This window comes from Megalobrama amblycephala, linkage group LG12, assembly GCF_018812025.1.
Source record: "Megalobrama amblycephala isolate DHTTF-2021 linkage group LG12, ASM1881202v1, whole genome shotgun sequence".
Classification (NCBI taxonomy): Eukaryota; Metazoa; Chordata; class Actinopteri; order Cypriniformes; family Xenocyprididae; genus Megalobrama; species Megalobrama amblycephala.
The window spans coordinates 5,248,403-5,267,113 of NC_063055.1; the positions used below are offsets into that span (position 1 = coordinate 5,248,403).

The following is an 18,711-nucleotide window of genomic DNA, read 5'->3' on the forward strand; positions in this document are numbered from 1 at the left end:
CAATAGCTAGCATTTTATGTACCCTAAAAACATACAGTAAAAAAATGTAAATATTTGCATTAAATATATGCATTTATTGATTGATTTATTTTTGCATTAAGAAATGCAGAAATAGAAATGAAGGCATGATAAAAAAGAAAAGTTAAGTTATGTTATGGTCTGTTAACATTATTCACAATTTAATATTCATATTAAAATTATATATAAAATTTAATATATCTTTGTTTGCAGTTTTCATAAATAATAACTGTTCAGTAAAAATAACTGATTTTATATAATAATTTATTAAATAATATATAGTAAATATTTATATATGTAATAAAAAGATATAAGTATATATTTTTATATATTTTATATTAGTTTTATACTAATTCAAATCAAATCAATTATTTTTTTCTAGACAACAGAGAACAGAGAGACATTTGATCTACTCTTTTTTTTTATTTTGCGCCTTAAAACTTAAACTTGTGTCAGCTGCATGAGCACCATGGTGTAGCATGTGCCATGCATTAACTGCTAGGCCACGGCTCTGACATTGTCCAGTTCTCCCAGTGTAAATGTGTGTGTTTCCGTACCTGTTCTGCTTCTCGTTGTCCAGTTGTCTCTGTATGTCTCTGGTTCTGCGCTCGGCCTGATTCTTCTCCTCGTCCAGGGCAGATCTCCAGTTCTCCCACTGTCTCTCCTTCTCCAGCAGCTCATCATTTAGTGTCTCCAACTCCAGCACCTGCTCCTCCAGCATTGTACATGTCGTCTTCAGCGTCTCGATGTTCTACACACACACACACATGCACGTCGGGTTTCCATGTTTTATGGGAACTTTCCACAGACACAATGATTTTTATACTGTACAAACTGTATATTTTATCCTCTAACCCTAACCTTAAACACAACCCTCACAGAAAACTTTTGTAAGCATTTTTACATTCTCAGAAAAACATAATTTAATATGATTTATAAGTTATTTTCCTCATTGGGACCAAAAAAATGTCCCCACAAGGTCAAAGATTTCTTATCTTTGTGGGAACCACACACACACATTCATCATTTCTATACTATCAAACTATTAACAGTAATCATTTAATTTTCCATGATTTTTTAAGATTTTTTCCAAGCCTGGAAATTACGATTTTAAAGTTACCAGATATTTCCAGGTTTCTATGACACTTATAATGTTATTCAAATAGCAGTCATTTAATTTTCCATGGCTTTTGCAGCTGCTCAGAATTAGTGGATGATTTTTTCTATCATGAATTTGTAGTTCACAGCAGCATTACTGTGTTCATCAATGCCCCGAATAATATCCAATACATCCATAGAAATGTGTTTTGCATTTGACGTACAGTAAGTGGATTAAAATAAGTGACACATACTGTATGTGAGTAGATGTATGTATGTGAAGAATGGCGGTAAAAATAACCTCACTTCTTAGTGAATAATCAGAATAATGAAAATTGCATTTAAAAAAATTGCTCGTGTCATGTAAACATCTTACTGTGATTACTTTCCTTATTGGTTATAGGTTACATTATTGGTGCAGATGTAAACATAGTGTCTAGCAGATAGAAGTCTATTAGTAGAAGAGTATAACATTTTATATTATTTAAATAAATTGAATTTTCATTATAGAAGTTTCCATGATTTTTGTTAAGATTTTATTAATTTCCAAGACTTTTCCAAGCCTGGAAATTACCATTTTAAATTGACCAGATATTTCCGGATTTCTACGATGACAAGAACTTTGATAAAATGAAACAGATCGGCGATAACTTATTCAATACATCTGCTACAAACCAACAAGACAGGATCTAAGGAACTACAGGATATGATGCCGAAATTATGCTGATAGATGTGGAAAGGAAGCTGCAGATTTTTCCTTTTTGACTTTCATTAGCAGATCCGGAATTCAGAGTCGCTGCCAATCGGAATTGATTCTCGGAGAGCCGGCGGGGGGCTCGAGGGTGTCTCGCATCCGGCAGATGTGCTTGGAAGTGCATCTCAGTGGCAGGACTGGATATTACCACATTTCAGAAAGGCAAGGACCGAAAGAGAAAGAGAGAGTCTCCAAATATAGCCTGCGTGCTTTTGCCCCTGTGAAGTCCAACGCTGGCAGGGCAGAGGGGAGCAGCGAGTGAATATGACACATCTCTGCCTCCTACCAGCGTCTATGATTACCATCCGCTACTGTTATACAACAGCGAGGACTGCACACCTACACACGTCCCACGCGCATACATCACCGTACACGCACACACACACCTCTCATCTCGCTGAGCCATCATCACCCAAAACAATAGAACCTGCGAGCATCATTTTCCAGATTATTAAACAGCTTTGTTTTGGCACTGAGTGGGAAAGCTGTGATTTGCTGTTTATTTGTTGTGTCATCACTTTTCAAGCCATAAAACGATCATGTTTTGACAAATTATGAAAACGTACTCTTCTATATCACAAACTTTAACAATCTTTATTTCCCAGGAAAAAGTGCTTTTCCTGAAACTAAACTGCAAATATGGACTGCAAATAAACTGCACAACTTTTTGGATATCAGTTCGGGGAAAAAATAAGAACATGATCACATATACTACCATTCAAAATTTGGTGAAATATTATTATTGTCTATTTGAATATATTTTAAAATGTAATTTATTCCTGTGATGCAAAGCTGAATTTTCAGCATCATTACTCCAGACTTCAGTGTCACATGATCCTTCAGAAATCATTCTAATATGATGATTTGCTGCTCAAGAAACATTTCTGATTATTATCAGTGTTGAATCAGTGCATTTATTTAAAATATAAATCTTTTGTAGTATTATAAATGTCTTTACTGTTCCTTTTAATCAATGTAATGCATCTTTGAAGAATAAAAGTATTAATTTATTTTTAAACTTTTCAATGGTAGTGTACGTTTGCATGCCTATTCAGTGATAAGAAAAATGGCTTGGTGAAGACAATTATTATTACTAAATACCAGAATAACTAAAATAAAAGTTTCAATATGAAAGTTTCAGGACGTTTTGAACTCTTTGAGTTGTAGTATGTTTTATAGAACAATGAACTTTTAGCTCTTTAATGTGTTCAATTCTTACATTACGCCCCTTTATGTCACTTTCAAGATGATAATGACAGCTAAACACCCTCTCTGAGTGAGCAGCATCTGTTTAAACGCTGCTCATCACCTGCAGTGGGCTCTTAAATTCAGCCCACATCTCTCTCCCGCTGCGTCTACATGTGTCTGTGACTCACGCAGCTGCTGATGGGAGTTGTGTGTTGTTGTTGTGTTCACTCTACCTGTTTCTGGTTGTTGAGGTGCATCTCTCGGTCGGCCACCTCCCGGCGCAAGCGCTCCACGTCCTGCTTGAGCTGCAGCCTCTCCTCGTTCTCGTCGGTCGCCTCGTCCAGTTGTTTGGACAGGTAGAAGTTCTGTCGGTTGAGGTCGGCATTTTCCTGCGTGAGCTGCGTCAACTGCTCCTCCAGGTCCGTGATCACCTGATGCAGGTGCAAAAAAAAAAAACAGTGATGTAATTGAATCACCAATTGGAAAGTAAAACATTTTTTTGAAAGAAAGTAGTACTTTTATTCTGCAAAGATGCATTAAATTGATTAAAAGCAACAGTAAAGACATTTATAATGCTACAAAAGATTTATATTTTAAATAAATGCTTGAACATTTCAACACTGATAATAATCAGAAATGTTTCTTGAGCACCAAATCAGCATATTTGAATGATTTCTGAAGAATCATGTGACACTAAAGACTGGAGTAATGATGCTGAAAATTCAGCTTTAATCACAGGAATAAATTACATTTTAAAATATATTCAAATAGAAAACAGTTATTTTAAATTCTGCACAATATTATTTCACAATATTACTGATTTTACTGTATTTTGATCAAATAAATGCTGCCTTGCTAATAAACAATAAAAAAAATCTTACAAACTTGGTACAGAATGATGACCATAAACTATGTAGTTTTCATAGAGCATGATATTTACATGCTAAGCTGCAAAGTGGTCCAGATCAAATCTTGCTAAAAGAACAGCGTGATCATGTTGCCATGATGGCATTGCACATTTTTCTTCCTAATGTCTTCCTGACGCTCTTAACGGTCCTGTCCTAAAAAAACTCCTGCAGTGTATCAGGCATGTATTTAATCCCGTTGAGTGTCAGGGATGTTCTTAAAGACTTTAACATCACTCCAAGCATGATGCAGAGTGACTCTGAACTTTATCAGAAACCCTTCTTCGACTTGAAACATTTTTATAACTGTTTTCTCGTTTCACTTCCAACATTTCCAATGCTTCAGAACGCTTCCATCTGACAAACAGAAGAGATGCAGGTTTGCATGAAATTGCAGTGCTGGTCAAGTGTGTTGACGCACGCCAAGAAGAGCAGCAGTGCCAAGCACTCCTCTGGTGCGGAGGAGGTTTCTGCGCTCGTTATTATTGTCATTACTGTTAAAGGCACAGTGCCACGCTCACACACACTGACCCACTTTAACAAGTGACCAAAAAACACACTTTTTACCACATTATAGTTTATTTAGCCTGTGTTTAGGTTGTTTTCATCTTTTACCTAAATCCAAAAATGCATCTGTCTTTCTTCTTCTGATTGGCTTTTGGTATGATGCTGGTTGCTATATATATATATATATATATATATATATATATATATATATATATATATATATATATATAGTTCAAGTGGAAATCTGATAGACTAGAAAAGTAATACGATAATATAGGGAAAGATGCCTCCCTTAAGCAGGGTTATTATAATTAACTAAAACTATTAAAACCATTTTTTTTATTAATTGAAATAAAATAAAATAAAATAAAATAAAATAAAATAAAATAAAATAAAATAAAATAAAATAAAATTAAATTAAATTAAATTAAATTATTGCTTGAAAAACTTAAAACTAAATGAAAATTAGAAATGTTGCACTGGCAATAACCTGAAATAAGTTTAAATTGAAGCACAAAATAAAATAAAATAAAATAAAAATAAAATAAAATAAAATAAAATAAAATAAAATAAAATAATAAAATAAAATAAAATAAAATAAAATAAAATAAAATAAAATAAAATAAAATAAAATAAAATAAAATAAAATAAAATAAAATAAAATAAAATAAAACCATTAGTTGAAAATATTAAACTAAATTAAAATTAGAAATGTTGCACAGGCAATAACCTGAAATAAGTTTAAATTGAAGCATAAAATAAAATAAAATAAAATAAAAACCTTAAATAAGTTTAAATTGAAGCACTAAAATATTAACTACAGATAAATAAATAAAATAAATACATTTATAAATTAATTTATTAATTTTAAAATGTATAAAAATAAATTACATTAAATAGCAATATTTAAAAAAACTAATATAATGACAAAAGCACATAATGAAATCATTAAAAATAGAGCTAAAATGAAAATGAAAACAAAAAATATATAAATAAAAGCTAATTAAAATATAATAATATATATATATATATATATATATATATATATATATATATATATATATATATATATATATATATATATATATATATATAATAAAAACTCTTAAGAACAATGTTCATTTACTTTTAAATTATAAAAGTACATTATAAAAGTTTTGCACATTGTAAAAAAGATTAAAAATAAATATTATTGCAATGTTTTACAAGAAAATACTATTTCAGTCTTTCTACTTCAAAATTTCATGTTTAATTCCTTGTGTTACTAACCGTTTCCATGTAATTAATTATGAAATTTACTAGCAATTTCTGACTGAAAATTAAATGATTATGCATCAGCCAATGTGTTATTAAGGGAAATAAAAAGAAACATTTGCTAATTTAGTAATTATAGCAGAACATATAAAATTATTCAAAGAGAAGACTTTTGATATTACTCATCAATAGTCAAAAAAAAAAACATTTTAGCACTGTTTTCAGTGATGAACAATGTGCATTTAATAAATAAAATAAAAGAGCATAGAAATACAATGTTATTTTATACACTTACTGTACATAATACAGCTCAAAAATTGAGAAGATCAAAGCGTGTTTAGTGGAAAGAAGCCGTCACCCAGGGGCTGGGATTATAAGAGCTTAAGAAAGACAGATCAGAGAGCAAACACCGCTCTCCTGTCTGTAGTCCCACTGTCAGCAGAGAGAGGAGACAGGCAGCGAGGCTTCAGCGCTGAGAATAACTAGTACTACCCTTAACCTTAATTATGAGCAACAATAACAGCGATGCTTGATTTGGCTTACGTATTTCCCATCTTATAAAAACAAGCCCCTATGTTTTCATTTTAATAAGCCAATGAAATTCTCATTTCCAAGTTTATACGTTCATCTGAGCTCCAGTTACAATTGCAAAGGAGTATGATGAAGGAAAAATGTAATATAAGCCCTCAGCACAGAAGAGAAGATGAACGTCTAAAAACAGCGCTGGGGCCGGGTGAGAATACTGCATGGGTTGAGCTGGAGCGGTGGAGACGCTCAAACAGCTTGAGTGTGGGTGGACAGTGAAAGTAGGGCAGAGATGCTCTGTGCTTGATAATAATGAAACACACTCCAGGGGCGATGCAAACAAAAGCACCCCTTCCTGAAATCAATGACTGCTGGCTGAACAACTTTCTGGATGTCTGAAAACAGATGCATTTGAAAATGACCTGATAAAATGGTAGACGGCATTATTTTCAAGTACCATGTGTTTTTGTTTGGGGTTTAAATAACATGGTTTATGCAAAAGGAACTGGATGACATATTTGAATGTTACCGATCCCGATCTGAATTCTGACGTGATGCAGGCTGAATCAAATTCACACCGCGTTTGTTCGCTGGCCAGAGGAGAACTGGTTTCTCCCAAGGTTTTTTTTGGGATGGTTCCTTGTCACTGTCACCTCTGGCTTGCTTAGTTGGGGACACTTAATATTCAACAATATTATTGATCTGACTGCACTGACACTGTTGGATGAGAACTGAACTGAGCTGGACGATGACATCACTGTTTTCTGCACAGCTGCTTTATAGATGAAATCAACTAATTTAATCATTGATGATCTTTACAACACTGAACATTCAACACAACTGAGCTGAACAATGGCACTATTTTCTTTTAGAGCTGCTGTACAGTTGAAATGAATTCTGTTTGCATCATTGAATCATTTTCTTGTTTTCACTGTAAAGCTGCTTTGAAACGATCTGTATTGCATAAAGCGCTGTATAAATAAAGGTGACTTGACTTGACATGATATATCGACAAGTAACAGCGGTGTGACATGCTATACTTGATCTAAAACTATTTTAAATTATTTTTCCAATTCTCTCTCTAAATATCATACAATACAGAGATTATTTGTGTTGAGAGATTATTTGTATTAAATGAACTGGGAAAAAAACAATCAAAAATTGAATTTACTTTGGCATAGTTGAATAACAAGAGTTCAGTACATGGAAAAGACATACATTGAGTTTCAAACTCCATTGCTGTTACGTAACAGTCGGGATCATTAATATGCACGCCCCCGATATTTGCATATGCCAGCTCATGTTCAAGGCATTACACAAGGGCAGCCAGTATTAACGTCTGGATCTGTGCACAGCTGAATCATCAGACTAGGTAAGCAAGCAAGAACAATAGCGAAAAATGGCAGATGGAGCAATAATAACTGACATGATCCATGATATCATGATATTTTTAGTGATATTTGTAAATTGTCTTTCTAAATGTTTCGTTAGCATGTTGCTAATGTACTGTTAAATGTGGTTAAAGTTATCATCGATTGTTACTGTATTCACGGAGACAAGACTGTCGTTATTTTCATTTTTAAACACTTGCAGTCTGTATAATTCATAAACACAACTTCATTCTTTATAAATCTCTCCAACAGTGTGTAATGTTAGCTTTAGCCACGGAGCACCATCAAACTCATTCAAATGTAAACATCCAAATAAATACTAAGCTCACATGATCCGACGCATACATGCAGCATGCATGACGAACATCTTGTAAAGATCCATTTGAGGGTTATAATAGCTGTGTGAACTTTGTTTATGCACTGTATAACTGCACTTATCGAGAGCTCGGGGGGGCAGGGAGCAAGAGATTTAAAGGGCCAGCAGCATGAATCGGTGCATAGTTAATAATGCCCCAAAATAGGCAGTTAAAAAAATTATTTAAAAAAAATCTATGGGGTATTTTGAGCTGAAACTTCACAAACACATTCAGGGGACACCTTAGACTTATATTACATCTTGTGAAAGAACGTTCTATGGCACCTTTAAGGAATTAATATTTTTGATTTGCAAGGATTCATTAAAATGATTAAAAGTGACAGTAAAGACATTTATAATGTTACAAAATATTAGAAGAAATGCTGTTCTTTTGAGCTTTCTAATCATTTTAGAATGACTTCTGAAGGATCATGTGACACTGAAGACTGGAGTAATGATGTTGAAAATTCAGCTTTGATCACAGGAGCAAATTACATTTTTACAATATACAGTGTCCTCTGTAAGTATTGGGACAGTAAAGACAAAATTACTCTGTTAGATGTGGTGTCAAGACATCTATAAATATGATTAAACGATTAATATGAGGCAGATGTACAGAATGTCACAATGTTATTGGCTGTTTGAACACAAAATGTTTTACCAACTAAGAAGTACAGCACTTTTAGAGTTTCATCCTTATGCCTAATGTGAGGGATGGTTTTACTTAATGTAAATTTAAATGTGTAAAAGCTAATATTTAATTGTAAATCCCTTGCAAGCAATCACAATGAGTGAGTCTGTGACCCATAGACATCACCAGACTCTTGGTTTCACACTTTGAAATGCTTTTCCAGACCTTTAATGCAGCCATTTTAAACGGTTGCTTGTTTGGGGGAGTTTCTGCCTCTTCAGCTGAAATGCTTAAAAGGGATTTAAAAGGGATGAAACTCTAGTGCTCTTCTTCTTAGTTGGTAAAACATTTTGTGTTGAAACAGCCAATAATAAAATGTGATATTCTGTACTTCTGCTTCATATTAATCTTTTAATCATATTTATAGATGTATTGACAACACAGCTAACAGAACAATTTTGTCTTTACTGTCCCAATACTTATGGATGGCACTATATATCCAAATATAAAGCAGTTATTTTAAATAATGATAATAATAATATTTCACAATATTACTGTTTTTACTGTATTTCTGATCAAAAAATGCAAGCTCGAACATTAAAAGCATCTTACCACGTCAAACATTTCAACGATAGTGTACCAAAATTTTAAACTAAAAGGTTAGACTTTACTTCGTCCACTTTAGACATTCTACTAACTATAATTAACTTTGCAACTACATGTCAACTAACTAAGTACTGTTAGGTTAGGGTTAAGGTTAGTACAATAAGTTGACATGTGCATGCAAACTTACTTATAGTCAGTAGAATGTCTGTTGGGGAGCATCATAATAAAGATATTAAGCAGATATTAAGCAGACAGTCTATTAATCCTCTAATTGACATGTAGTTGCAAAGTTACTGTAGAATGTCTAAAGTGGACTATCGAAATAAAGAGTTACCATCTAAACCATCTTGATATTGAGAAAAAAAGTACTACTTTATTTCATGATTTAGTTCTCGCTCAGATGCTGGTTATGGAAACTGCATCATCCACATCTTCTGTCTGTACAGGCAAAATGGGTGTGGGTCAGATGATGTCACATTTGAAAAAAAGAGAAAAGCTCATTTGCATACCGCACAGCTGTCTCTCAGGGCATCAAACTTGCGTTGGATTTCATCCCGATGGGCCTTAAAAAAAAGAAACAAAATGAGAGTGAAATAGCCATGTTTGCAAGAAGTGCACACTCTGCCAGAGTACTGCGTGGAGTTCAGGAGTAAAGTGCATTTGAGCAGATCGCAGCGGTGCTGTGAAATGAACTTGAGTATCATGACAGGTGTGATGTCATGCATGAGAGTGGCTGGGCGCAAGGATGAAACCGTGTCATAGATGCATGGAAATGGAGCGCTGCAACCCTCGCATACCGCAGAGGAGCGTGGGAAGATGTTTACAGCACTGTGAAGATGAGGAACACAATGGTCCACAGAGAGATTACACAGGAACACATGATTATTCACTATGATGAGACATAAAGGAGATGAGTGGAGCCGGCAATATGGTGGCATGAAAAGATATAGATTATATCAACTGTTGCTCCTTCAGACGCTAGTTTGAAACTTTAGCTTGACAAGCTACAAACTACTTTGTCAAACTACAGACAATCTTAATCATGTTCCTTAACCCTGTAAAGCCTACTGTATCATATATGATACGCAAATTTCTATGGCCTCTAAATTATCAACATTTGCTGAAAAACCTGTTGCAAAATTTATACTACATTCTTACTGTCGTCTGATTGATAATTTAGACTTTTTAGCAAGTAAAATGCCTTTTAGTATAATTGTAAAAATGTCAACATTCAGCTCGTGCTTCATGTGTCTTTTTGATGTGAAATCTTTAGTGATTTTTATAAAGTAAACGTAAGAATAACTTTTATATTGTTAGTAATATTTCTAGATGAACACTTACTGGACTGAAGCAAGTTTACTTGATTATCAATATTATTATTTTTTTTTTTTTCAAATATGATCCATCAGGCTTGAGGAAGGTTTATTTGTTGTTAATTTTATCTCTCAACCATCATTGTATCGCACTGCATTATATGTTTTAAAACTACAGAGATTTGATCATAAAACTAAGCATTTAAATATCATCTTACTCAGACATATTATTGGCAGATATAGTGTGATGACTGATATTTATATGCATTTTATGCAAGTAGTCTGCTATACTGTTATAAAGATCTCATTTACATACAAGCTATCAGAATTTTATCTTTTAGGCCATATAAAAATCAGTAAATACTGTTCCATTTAAATAAAATTCTGACTATTATTGCAAAAGTCAGGCTTTACAGGGCTAAAACTAAAAACCTAACCACTATTAATCTACTTAAAGGAAACAAATGTCTTTGCCAAGCTTCACATTATTTAATGTGGTTAAATACAGTCTAACCTTTTGAAAAAGTAGTTACCTAAACTTCAAGCTACTAACAAAATATATACAGCAAAAATTAAGAGACCCCTCCAAGTTCAGAAATCAATGTTAAGTGGTCTCTTAATTTTTTCCAGAGCTGTATATATATATAACTAAATAATATTTAAAACTAAAAAATATTTATATATATATATATATATATATATATATATATATATATATATATATATATATATATATATATAACTAAATCCCATTAAATCATAACTGTATATGTCTAGAGTTTTATAAAAAGTAGTGTGTGAGTGTGTGAAACAGTATGCAATAAAAGACTTTTTAAACTGCACTATACTGCTGATCTCAGTAAAATACAAATGTCTTAACTTTTAGCATTCCGATTAAATGATGAGGAAGAAATGAGATGTCAGAAATCATAGACACTTCACGTTCATTCATCACAATGTAAATCCTCACCCGGAGGACGGTGATCTCCTCCTCGGCCTCTGCGGTCGTCTCCTCCAGCTCAGTCTTGGCCTGTTGTAGTTGGCTCTCCAGGGCGTGACGCGCTGCCTGCAGGCTGCTGATCTGAGCTTCTCTTTCCTGCAGTGACAGTGTGAGCTCCGTCACCTGTCTCTTGATCTCCAGTTTCTGCTCCTCATGTTCTAGACCCATCTGTGGAGGAACACGGAGCAGGACCATAGTTAATGGGTGAAACTCTGGAAAACATGTCCAGGTCACATTTCACCCCATAATCAATGTGAAGTTGTTCTATGCATTGTAAAGTGAAGTATATCTTCACTTTGCAACCCAAGCCCCACCCTACATTTGTTCTTGTTCGAGAAGCCGCTTCACTCTGATATACATCACAATAGGGAAGAAAACACTATAGCAACTTCCCTTTCATGCCGACTTTAAACACATTTTTACACAGTTTTTTTAATGCCAAGTTCTGGCATGAAACTCTAAATGGCGCAGACTGATAGGTCCTTAACTCAATTTGGTGGTGATTACATCATCATCTATATAGTGCAGCTGACTGGTTGCTGTTGCATCAGTGGTCAATGAGCTGCGGATCAACATTCAAAAACTGGTAGTGTTTGCTTTTAGCAATCAGCAGCACGCTTTCAGAAACCCTCCACCTTCCCCAGCTCCACCTGTATAGATCTGCTACAGGGATTATTTCATGTATGATACATGTGCACCAGCAACATGTCTTACATGCTCACAGCAATGTCTGTAAATGTATTTGCAGTAGCAAGTCTCACTTGCTCTGCAGCAGCAGCAGCATAGCAGATCTATCCCATCAAGACCAAATACATCAACATTGCCATATCCATTACCATTAATATGCCACTCTCTCCGAGAGTTGTCATGACAGAATTACTGTAACATTCTGAATATTTACATTTTTTGTAATTCATATTATCGTATTATTCTCATCACTGCAAATACAGTTTTTATTGAATTACAGTAAAAATATTATTGCCATACCATGATTATTTTTATTTTATTTAAATCAACAAATTAAAGGAAAGTACAGTGGTGAGAATATGAAAAAAAATGTAGATTTCATGTTTGATTTTGGGGGTGAAATATGGTTCAGAATTCTCCCAGAGTACATAAAGTAGATTTTATTTGTATCGCACTTTTTACAATACACTAAAAAAAATAACTCTTTGAACGAACATAAAAAAATGTAATAGTGTCAGCCCAACTAATTTGCAATGTTTTGGAAAATAAATAAAAAGCAATAAATAAATAAATAATAAATTGTTTTCATATACATTGATTTTTACAATTAATTCTTCTTGTTTAATTTTGTGATTTATATAACTTTTGTGATGTTCTGTGTTGGAAATCTAGATGTGATACTGGATTCATCCTAAATTGCCTTAACCAAAAACATTGTAAAGCCTGAATTGATCATAAGTCCATTGGCGGCAATGGTTATACAATCAACATAGGCTTGCAATGCTTTTGGGAAATGCAACCCAGAGCACTACCACAGTGATTACTTTCTTATTAAAGTAATTTGAAAGTTTGTTAGCAGGTCCTCAACCCAAGCACAAGTGCAACAATTCACCACAATGGTAACCCCATTAATTGACAGAAACTTTTAAATACCAACATAATAGAACAGTAAACATTAAAAAGTCTTTCCATTTTCTCATCTTCCTAAAAACTGCTTAAAATAACACTTTATTTCAACATTTACACTCCTAGTTCAGCTCCTTTGCAAAGCATGATGGGAAGTGAAAATCCTGTTTGATTGAGTCCTGGTTGGGTTTACTTGATTGAAACATGTTATTCCAATATGAAAACATCAAGTTAAGTCAAAGAGTAATCGTTTCAAGTCAATTTAACATGAATCAATCACATTTAAACCAGAAACCTGATACAATGGTGTTGAATCAAACTAAATTGTTTAAATAAACTGGACAGCATCAAAAAATCTTTTTTTTTTGAGTGTATGCACTGTTTGAAATCAGCTTTGCAGAAATTCATGAAGTCAAAGTTTATAATGACTTCATGACTTAAAGTTGCAGCTAGATTATAGCTAGAGCATCAATTTCAAAACTCATATTAATCACATGCTCATATTAATTAAGGGACCTGAACTGAAAAAAGCTTGATTAAAATGATCTAAAACAGACATGAAGATTCAAAAACAGACTTTACCTAATACACTACCTTTAATTAATACTCTTAATTAAATACTTTTATTCAGTAAGGACACATAGGGCCCTATCATACACCAGGTGCAATGCGGCACCAGGCGTGGCGCAAGTGTTTTTTGCTAGTTTCAGTCCGATGCATTTATCATTTTCACGTCCTGCGCCACGTTGTTTAAGTAGCAAATGCGTTTGTGCCCATTTGTGTGCCCATGGGCGTGCTGGTCTGAAAACGAGGTGTGTTCAGGCGCATTGTTGGCACGTGTTGCTTTTTTGAGGCAACTGAAAACGACTGCGCCATTGACCAACCGAAACCTGGTCTAAAGTCAATGGCACAATATTTTTTTTGTTATTTAAAGAGCGCGTTAATAATATGCCCCAAATATGCGGGTGCACAACGCGTGTACACTCTGCTTATTACACAAACTACCAAAAGTGGATTCGGACACGCTGTAAGTGCACCTGTGCCGTGTGCTTTAGACTTTTATTTAAAATAGGGCTGATCAACAGTGACAGTATATAATGATAAAAGATTTCTATTTCAAGTAAATGCTAAATAAATTCTTTTCATTTATCAAAGTATCTTAAAAAAATGTGCCATGGATTTGGTAAAAATATGAAGCAGCACAACTGTTTTCAACTTCCTATTTCCTAACTTCCTATCCCTTACAAATTCCTATCTCTTTTGATTTTGGGGTGAGATATGGTTCAGAATTCTCCCCGAGTGTCTTATCATCATCATAAAATCGCCTTGGTCGTTGCTCACCTCTCTGAGTCTGGCCTCTAGTTCCAGCACTCGACTCTTGTTAGTCTGTTCTTGTTGTGTCAGCTTCTCCAGATGTTCCTCCAGCTTTGCATTCTGGGCCTCCAGTTTTCCAGCCTGAGATTCCAGATAGAACTTCTGCTGCCTGAGTTCAGATATCATCTCCTCTTGGGCTTTCCTAAAGATTATGAACAAGATTTCTAGGAGAAATACCCTAGCTTCTGGAAACTGGACAAACAGTCAAAGCTGTGTTTTGGTTAACCAGCAACCCATCACCTCAGCCGATGTAATTTATCTGCCCTGACCAGGTTGTCTTTAACCTTCCATTCCGCTACAGCGCTTTTCAATAAATCTGTCAACCATCAAAGCTGATCACTGTGCATATTTCACATGATTCATGCAGTTCTTTTGAGTTTATACAACCTAGTAATGCTGGTTAACCATGATGGGGCATGCCTGGTGGGGACATCATTAACACACCAGCATCTAAAACACAACACATACTCTCTGGTGTTGTGCTTTTGCAGCAGGGATAATATGAAGCTGCTATGAAAGCCTTAATATAATGCAAATACTAGGTTATCATTCATTCACTTTGTGCTTAACCCTGAAAATCTGCCTTCATGGTACATTAGCCTGAAATTAACCTTTACATTCACCCATTTCATATCCAAATATCCATGGTTCGTTCATGTGAATGGCATGTGAATACTAATATTATGAGGGAGCACAAGACCCTTGCAAAAAAGTACTATGGTGGTACTACAGTAAAGTGACTGTATCAGACATCTACTCTCAACCTCTAATGCAAACTACTTACACAGAATACTGTGTTATTTGCCCAAACAAATGTCTCACTGTGTATTTTACCACTCTATGTGGCACAACATGAAGCAGAATGGCTGATTGCTTTTATATAACAACTGCAATGTGATAAATACAAATATTCAATTAATAATTAAATGTGTTACTAAAAATAATCTAAAAGAACAGCTCTTCAGTCAAGTAATATAGTATGTTAGTCTAACTGTAGGCTGTTTACAGTTACAGGCATCCAACTGCAACTGATTTGATCACTGATCTGATCCAGCATGTATGGTCATGTATGTTCACTCACATGTTTTTCTGCGTGTAAATGCTGCTGTTGGCTGCCAGTTTATTGGCCTCGGACAGCTCAGCGATTCTCTGCTCCAGACTGGTCATCTTTGACTCCATGGCATTGATTGTCTACATGAAACAGAGTCACTGATGAATGTATAATGATGAAGAATGATGAAGTATAATATAGTATAGTGTTGTCAAAATTAGTGTACAAGTCGATGAAATGTAGAAATTGTAACTATATCAGCCTTTCTGCAGTACCGGTAGTTCCGAGTATGGTTATTATAGTTAACTAAAACTATAATCATAAAAAATGTTACTTGGAATAAAATAAATTAAATTAAATATATTTAAAAAAGGAAACTTTATATTAACTTGATGTTCTAAAATAACTAAAACTGAAATAAAAAAATAATAAAAACTATACATATTTAAATAAATCTAATAAAAACGACAAAAATATACAATAAAAAATGACTAAAAATGTAACTAAAATAAAAATAGAAAAATAAAAACTAATTCAAACTATAATAACTTTAAGAGTATTCCAATGGAACTAAAACAACACTGGTACCAAGAACCAATTTAATTAATACATCGGTTTTGAATTTTTCATTTTATTATTAACTTTTCACTTGAACTTTTTAGAGCAAAGTTTAACAGAAAAATAAATGATCGCTAAATGCAAAGGTTTTAATGTATTATTTACTATTAATGAATTATTATTATTAACTCATTTAATGTATTTAACATGTTTTATTTTTTAAAACACTTACTTTTAAAAAGCAGTTAAAATTGTCTAAATTGTTTTGTATTACTCTGTTCTTTATCCAATTGTTTGTTTTAATGTCTGTTACTCTTATTTTGTTTTCTTTTTTATATTTGGATGTAAAGCACTTTTTGACATTTGCTCTAGAAAGGTGCTATAGAAATAGAAATGTATTTATTTATTTTCAAATAGTTAGTTAGTTCCAACAGTTTTTGCTATTTTACTGAATCATGACATTTTTTTACAAAAAGTTTGGTATTGTGACAGTTCTAGTATAGTATTACAGTAAACCATGCTGGTCTTGTCAGCAAAGTTATCAGAATTTTCAGCATTTACATGCTTATTTGTTCATTTGCAGATGCTTTCATATAAATTGAATGATTTACTAAAGCTCTCCTTAGAATAATGTGAATTTACTGTCTTGCGCAAAGATCAGTGTTAATGAGTTGGGTCATGCCTTGTCATTCCCCAATTAAAATACACTAGGCTCTCAGGAAAAAGCAAAATAACATGTGGTACCGCTGTCTGGTCACTGATCACTTTTCCCCGCTCGCGAGACTCCTCCTCAAAAGCGCTCTGCTTGGACTCGAGCAATTCCTTTTCAGCCAAATCAGCCTTCATTTGAGTCTCTAACACCTACAAAACACACAAACACTGGGTTATTACACCTGACAAATGAACAGAAACTACCTTCAAAATGAGCACTTTAAAAGTTTAATCTGAATCCAAAGATAAACACGAGTCGGGATCTTTTATTCAGTCGCTGTAAATTTAATAACGAGCACTAAAGCCAGAATATATTAGTCCTGTGCAAATGCCATGATGGAGGTAAACCGCTCTGTTGACTCTGTGAAACATCACTGATATTTGTCACGAGCATAAATGTGTGTGTGTGTGTGTGTGTGTGTTTGGCCCGACCTTGATCTTGTCTGCGTAAAGCTTTTCCTTCTGTTCCAGGTGTGCTTCCATTCGCTGTGCTGTTGCCTGCGTGTCACGCAAGTTCTCTTCAAGTTCCTGCGTACAGACAGAAGACTTAATGGAGTCTCAGTTATATGAAGCAGTATTATTGTAAGTATTGCCTTTTGTCAGACATTTCTCCTACAATTTCAAGGAGAAATAAAATTCTATAAATGAGATACGAAATTAATGTGGACTGCAGATCAGATTGATTTGCTCTAAGAAGAATTTGATGGGAAATGTGTGAGAGATTTCTAACTTTTGACAGCAGAAAGGCAAATCTGAGGACAGATTGAGAGATTGTTGGGATCTCTTCTGAGAAACATGCGAGATTAGGATATTTTTTACAAACACGAGAGACTTCAGTAATATTCTCTCTGCGATCTCAATCATGAGCAGAAAAAACAATAAGTCATTTTTAAATTGATAACATATTTCCTTAATCCAGCAATGATATTTTAGTATTGCTTACCTACTATTATAGTATTTATTAATATTTTGAATTAGCTTTTATTTTTATTTTTATTTTATTTATTTTATTTTTTGTGCCTTTATCATTTTGATTATATTAATTAAATTCCATTTTAGTAATTTTGTTATATGCTTTTGTCATTTTTTATTATATTTTATAAAATATAGCTTTAATATATTTGATTTCAATTTTAATTTTTTTTCAATTTAATTTTTAGTACTTAAACTTATTTCAGTTAGGCAACATTTCAAATTTTCATTTAAGTTTTTAAGTATGTTTTTCATTTAATATTTATATTTTTACTAATCTTTATTTTCAAGATTATATGGACAAGTAAGTAACAGATGCTTTTATAAGAAATAATATTATATATATTTTTAATGGAACAGTTTATTGAACCTTTACACAAAATATTTTTAAAAAAGAATGTATTTGTGTTTTGAGTATCATGTTTGATATTTTTTAATACTTCAAATTACAATTATTTATTTCAGTTAGACAACAAGTTTTTTTACCTAATAGTTATGTTTTTATTTCAGCTTTATTTCAATTAATGAAAACGATTAAAACATAGTTTTATTTAACAGTAACAACACTGGTTTCCAGATCAACTCAAAATGTGCCATTTCGTTTTTAAGCACTTGTTAATCATGACTAAATCATAAAAATCAATAATTTACAGTATAAATCATCAAGTTAAAAACACATCATCATTGTGACACTCAAGATCATGGCCAAAGACTGAGATGATCCACTCCTGCAATCTGTCACTTTTGGAGCCGTGACAGGGCCAGAGAGCATGCTGGGAGATGAGGAAAAGAAGCAGTGTAACTGCCAGGCTAAGCAGGGAGAAGAAAAGCGAATAAACACAGAAAGTCTGTGTTTAATGCTTGTGTTTGAGGAGGTATATCGCACGTGACTAATAAGTGTTACGCG

The 18,711-nt window shown here is 33.5% G+C and overlaps 1 protein-coding gene across 8 annotated transcripts in view; it reads right to left on the minus strand.

Annotated features, from left to right (window-relative positions):
• The window catches only part of LOC125279925 (citron Rho-interacting kinase), a 58,718-nt gene that overhangs the window by 19,058 nt on the left and 20,949 nt on the right, over positions 1-18,711 (minus strand). For all 8 annotated transcript variants that reach the window (XM_048210080.1, XM_048210082.1, XM_048210081.1 and 5 more), the window contains exons 10-17: positions 17,265-17,360; positions 16,866-16,982; positions 15,594-15,703; positions 14,480-14,654; positions 11,516-11,713; positions 9,742-9,795; positions 3,292-3,489; positions 576-769 (exon numbers count right to left, since the gene is read on the minus strand). In XM_048210080.1, the coding sequence (XP_048066037.1) occupies positions 576-769; positions 3,292-3,489; positions 9,742-9,795; positions 11,516-11,713; positions 14,480-14,654; positions 15,594-15,703; positions 16,866-16,982; positions 17,265-17,360 (1,142 nt within the window). The remainder of the gene's footprint in view (positions 1-575; positions 770-3,291; positions 3,490-9,741; positions 9,796-11,515; positions 11,714-14,479; positions 14,655-15,593; positions 15,704-16,865; positions 16,983-17,264; positions 17,361-18,711) is intronic.